The sequence below is a fragment of the Penaeus japonicus genome, unplaced genomic scaffold (assembly GCF_977035675.1).
Source record: "Penaeus japonicus unplaced genomic scaffold, GWHDUDI00000001_assembly GWHDUDI00000005, whole genome shotgun sequence".
Taxonomy (NCBI): domain Eukaryota; kingdom Metazoa; phylum Arthropoda; class Malacostraca; order Decapoda; family Penaeidae; genus Penaeus; species Penaeus japonicus.
Window position 1 is genome coordinate 11,098,533 of NW_028234407.1, and position 5,000 is coordinate 11,103,532.

Consider the following 5,000-nt stretch of genomic DNA (forward strand, 5'->3'; position numbering starts at 1 on the left):
TGTTCGCTAGGGACGCCATACGGCGTCGTTTATTTAACTGATTTAGGCCTATGCGTTCGATAGCCCCGGCATTGTGACATGCAAGGCTGGAATGCCCCCGTCGTGAGTGGGTTAACAACTTGATATCAATACAAAGTCTTTTGTCTTACCCTTTTGCATCCCTTTTTGGCAAATAATATGCTTAATATATTCAATAATATATTTGTACATAAAAGGAAAGAATGATTTAATTTTATATTCTCATAGAATGCAAGTCAAACAAGTTTAAATTACAGGTATATAACTTAGTAGCTTGCATAAACATGCTTGTAAAATTAGACTTTGGACAAATAAATATGAGTAAAAAGCCGTACATCTTTATAAATTGTGAAATAATAATTTTTGTTTCTTAACAACACAAGTGTCGCTGGAAATTTCTCTAGATGTTAAAATACTTGTTACAAACAATTAATACTTCATACGAGATTTATAAACACAGACACTTTGGTACATATTTCACAAGACATAAAACATCATTTAGTTTCTACTAAAAGTACTACCAAGAACAATAGTTATCATCTTGCAGCAAAGTATAAATGTGTCAACATCCAGTGAGCAAGACATGGAAGAAATAGTGAAGGAGGCAGCCATGTGCACAGTGCAGCCCCTCCCAAAGGCACAAAACAGCGCAAGGAAAGAGTTCTCTTGTACAACTTATCTAAACTTACATTCAGGGAGAAATCGGTAAATCTGATAAATTCGTTCTAATTTCTGGAACAGTCGAGGCCAAGTCTTGTACAGCATACAGTGAAGTCAAAACACTGGCTTGTTTGAATGTCATATCACAAAATTAACAAACATACTAATTTTTGCAAAATTAACCTCTTATTTACTACTATCAAAAGCCTTAAATTTCTCAATGGTTTGGTTCCAGAAAAGAAAATCTTTGGATTTCACATGTACACTAGGTAATACCATCTGTTCATTGTTCTTTTCACAGATTTTTTTAAACAACATCTTTTAAATGATAAACTATAATTTTTTACATCTATGGAATGCCATATGCTTTAAAACTTCTGGCATAATCAAGGAACGTAGGACAAAAATATATACACATATAATAGTTGACAGTCATGCATGTAGGTACTATAAACTTTTACATGCAAATATAGAAAAATAATTACTCGGCTAATTTAACCTTTTAATATTCACAAAATATTTTCAAGAATCACAAATCCCCCATTCACTAAAGTTTTGAAATGACAAAATTGGTTCCATAACTGATGATGAAATTGAGATGCCTAGTAACCATTCTTTAATGAAGTGTTTTCCTTAATAAAACAGTAATTCTATTCTCTGCGTATGGTGAAGTTATGAAACCATAATAGTTTATAGACACAGAATTAGCTTAAATACTGTCACTCTACTTAAGCAAGTTTGTTTGTGTGTGTGTGTGTGTGTGTATGTGTGTGTGCACATGCGCACAAGTAAAAATATCCATCTTGTCTTAGCAAATCTAAATAAGAGTTAATTCAACGTAAGATGAAAGAATGGTAACAAATGATTAGTAAAAATATTTTGTAAGTTTCTTTAGCCTGCTTATAAATAACACTATGGTAACAACAAAAATAACACAAACAATGGTATGTGTTAGATAATCCAGTACATTCAGCTATTGAATGTTCTTCTCAGTCAGCTGAGAAATGCAAGTAAAGCCATTGAAAAATTAATTACCTTTACAGTACCAAAATCTTTTTCAATAGTTACTGTTAATATCAATTATTTGTCACATGTGTATTTTTGTCTCTAAACATACATGGATATTTACTGACTCCAAGCTAACTACCATACTAAACAGTATTTACCTGCACAAATACAATTAATAACAAATGAAAATGCCATTGTCCCTAGATGGAGAATGAAATCTAAATAGGATAATTTCTCATGTGCAAGCAATATTTTGCTTTTGATATTTTATTCTGAGCAAGTTATCTCACCTTACAAAATTTTATAAGTCTGTGGATATATATATCATATCATTCAATCAAATTATGATCCACATTGTTAATCTGGAAGCTGTCTGACTTACATATAATAACATCAAAATATCTAGCACTTGACTGGAGAAAACTCTGCTAAAATAAATTCAGAAATATAAATTACCTACTCCACTTTTGGACATTATCTGATCTAATGCCATTGTGACAATTTCTTATGTTTATAAGGTAGTTCATACTTAAGCATTGTAAAACTTTTCACTACAGGACGGCATATCTACAAGTTTTTGCTTCAATAGCATTTTCCAGAAGACAAGTTTCAATAAATAAATGGTTAAAGATTAGACTGCATTAGTTTTTGCAAATTATTCTTATGCCTACACCAAATAAGCATTGAGCAGAAGAATAAAGGTGTTTTTTATCTCAATTATAATGGGCCAAAATCCATGAAACAAGAAACAGCACAAAATTTGGTGATAAAATTTGATTGTTTTTAAATATTTTTTTTTTTTTTTTTTTTTTTTTTTTTTATTTTTTTTATTTTTTTATTTTTTTAATATTTTTTTTTTTTTTTTTTTTTTTTTTTTTTTTTTTTTTTATCTGTAAAAAATATTCCCAACAAAAACATTCCAAAATGGATACAAACAAAACTGCAAATATTTGATAAAACTATAAAAAAAAATTAAACAATGAATAGAATGTATCAAACCTTTCTTGCTTCAAGATCACTGGAAGAACTTTCTCATATTTTGCAGTGAAAATCTTAATGTTTAGAATATCTAAACATAAATAAATTTTCTAGGAGATCACTCAATCCCTTGTGAGGAGCAGGGTTCACTTAGACATCGACACAGGAGGCAAAGCACTTCTTGGCTGCGTCACGAGCATATGGGATGTATGAGAGGGAATACCAGGTCATTGCCAAGAACTGTATAAGCACCATCAATAATGCCAAAGCCTTCTTGTGGACCTGAAAAAAACATTAAAATTCAAGTCTTTCCTTTAAATAATATTTTTACTACATTCTAAGTTTATTTTTCATGCTGAAAGCAAACCTATGGCTTTGGAGACTCATAAATAGAATTCTATTCTGAAATACAGATGATTTCTGAAGCAGGCCTATGTTTGTTTTGGTTTTGTTAAAACCGTTAACCTGATAATGCCGCAGCGGTTTATTTTCTGCCCGGTCTAAATGCCAGGTATTTCAATACGCATAAGCCTAATGTCTCTACTTTACATTTAATGCTTCCAAACATGATTTTGGTAAATGGTAAATAAAGAACTTTTGTAACCAAGTATAAGGAACATGACTTCTTTTACTTTATCAGTCAGCAGTAATATTGTACCGTAAAATCATTATTCAACATAAACCATTCTAAAAGATCTAGAATACTGAATTATTCAAAGTAATTTTTTTTTAGAATATAAGGTATAAAAAAAAAACGTACCACAAATGCTGCAATCAGCGTCATGATGAGAGCAACAAACATGATGATGGTGGCAATGATCCTGGTTTTGGCAAACATCTTCTTGCACTGATTTACTGGTCCCATTAGGAAGCATGTACTGTAAAGGAATATAACATATGCATTGGTATGTACATCTAATCCTCTGTGATTATGTTAAACATCATCTTTAAAAATTACACACTACAAAAAATCCTTAAATATAAACAATATTTCCTAAAATACACAAATATAAATGGCATGTAGTGTCTTATAATTTACACATTATCATTACAGAAAATGCAAAATGAAGGCTTCCAACTTATACTATATATATATATTACATTCAACACAGCTCACCTTGAAATTGCCATGACATTGCCTAGGGTGTAAAAAATTGCAAACAGGATAGTTCCCTTGGGCAAGAAGAACAGCGCAGAGCCGAGCAGGGAGAACAAGAAGCCAAGGACAAAGCATATAGCAAACCCTTTGACGCGTGTGCTCCAGCTGAGGCTATTTGTGTCAATTACCTGCAAAGGAAAAATATGTCAGTCAGAAGCATTATACAACTTGAGTGTGTTATGGTAAAAGGTTTCGCAGAAAAAAAAGTAACAGACACTGAAGGTGGTGATAAAAATTTGGGAGGTTTTGGCATCTAGTTAGAAGCTTGAGATATTTTTTTTGCTTCACTCCCCCATAGGATCTGCCTCTTACTTATAAATCTAGTATTATCTCAGTTGGACTGTGAGTACATACATACTCAAAATTTGTGGCCTTTCTTTTTTTGGGGGGACAAGAAGCTGCTAGTTTTTGCAAAGTGTAAACACCTTTTATTTAAGGCCTGAATTAATTAGTGAGCAGTCAGAGATCTCCAGCTACTGCATACCTTCCATTATGGGTAGTCTTTGCCCTACCTTGAGTTAAGCTGGGCTACGGTGAGTGGTTCATACTGAAAATAAAGGAAGGGTCTCCATTTCCCCTTCATACTGATAATCATCAGGATGGTAACTTTCTCCCCAATTTACATGCTTGGTACACATGCTACTCTTTATGTAAACATCTAACCTGGTTTTATGTCAATTCCAGATATAATATTTCTATATTCCTCCTCTGGCTGAGACTAAATCTTTCAGGGTTTTCACACCTGAAATTAGGTTGTGACTCTGGCCTTTCTACTACAGCAATAATAATATCTCGAACACATTAAGAATACTAATAAAAATATAATGATAATAACATCAATTATAAAACAGTAAATCTATGTCTATGTGTTTTTTTTGGAATTCTGAAAGCTGACAGGTACGCCGCTTACAAGCCATATACCTGCTCACAAGCCAAAAAAGTTCACCGTCATGTGTGAAATTGGTGATTGGTTCTCAACATGAATAAAACTAGAAAACCTGAAATAAAATGTTACTCCTTCCTTCAAGACTGAAAAGGAAATGGAAGGAAGAAACAGCTACCAAGAGGAACTGTATTCAACTATATATGAGGTAATGTATGTGCATGTGTTTCATATGAGAGTATGTCTGTGTGACTGTGTTGACCTTACGCCTAACTCTAAAAACAGGCACTGTAT

The 5,000-nt window shown here is 32.4% G+C and overlaps 1 protein-coding gene across 4 annotated transcripts in view; it reads right to left on the minus strand.

Annotated features, from left to right (window-relative positions):
- Positions 1–2,576: 2,576 nt before the first annotated feature.
- The window catches only part of LOC122267813 (vesicle transport protein SFT2A), a 16,261-nt gene continuing 13,837 nt past the window's right edge, over positions 2,577–5,000 (minus strand). For 3 of the 4 annotated variants that reach the window (XM_043037963.2, XM_043037966.2, XM_043037964.2), the window contains 3 exons: positions 3,782–3,951; positions 3,425–3,542; positions 2,667–2,946 (listed from right to left, as the gene is read on the minus strand). In XM_043037963.2, the coding sequence (XP_042893897.1) occupies positions 2,815–2,946; positions 3,425–3,542; positions 3,782–3,951 (420 nt within the window). In that variant the 3' untranslated portion in view covers positions 2,667–2,814. Of the gene's footprint in view, positions 2,947–3,424; positions 3,543–3,781; positions 3,952–5,000 lie in introns of all 4 variants that reach the window. The other variant, XM_043037965.2, reaches the window with a different exon arrangement.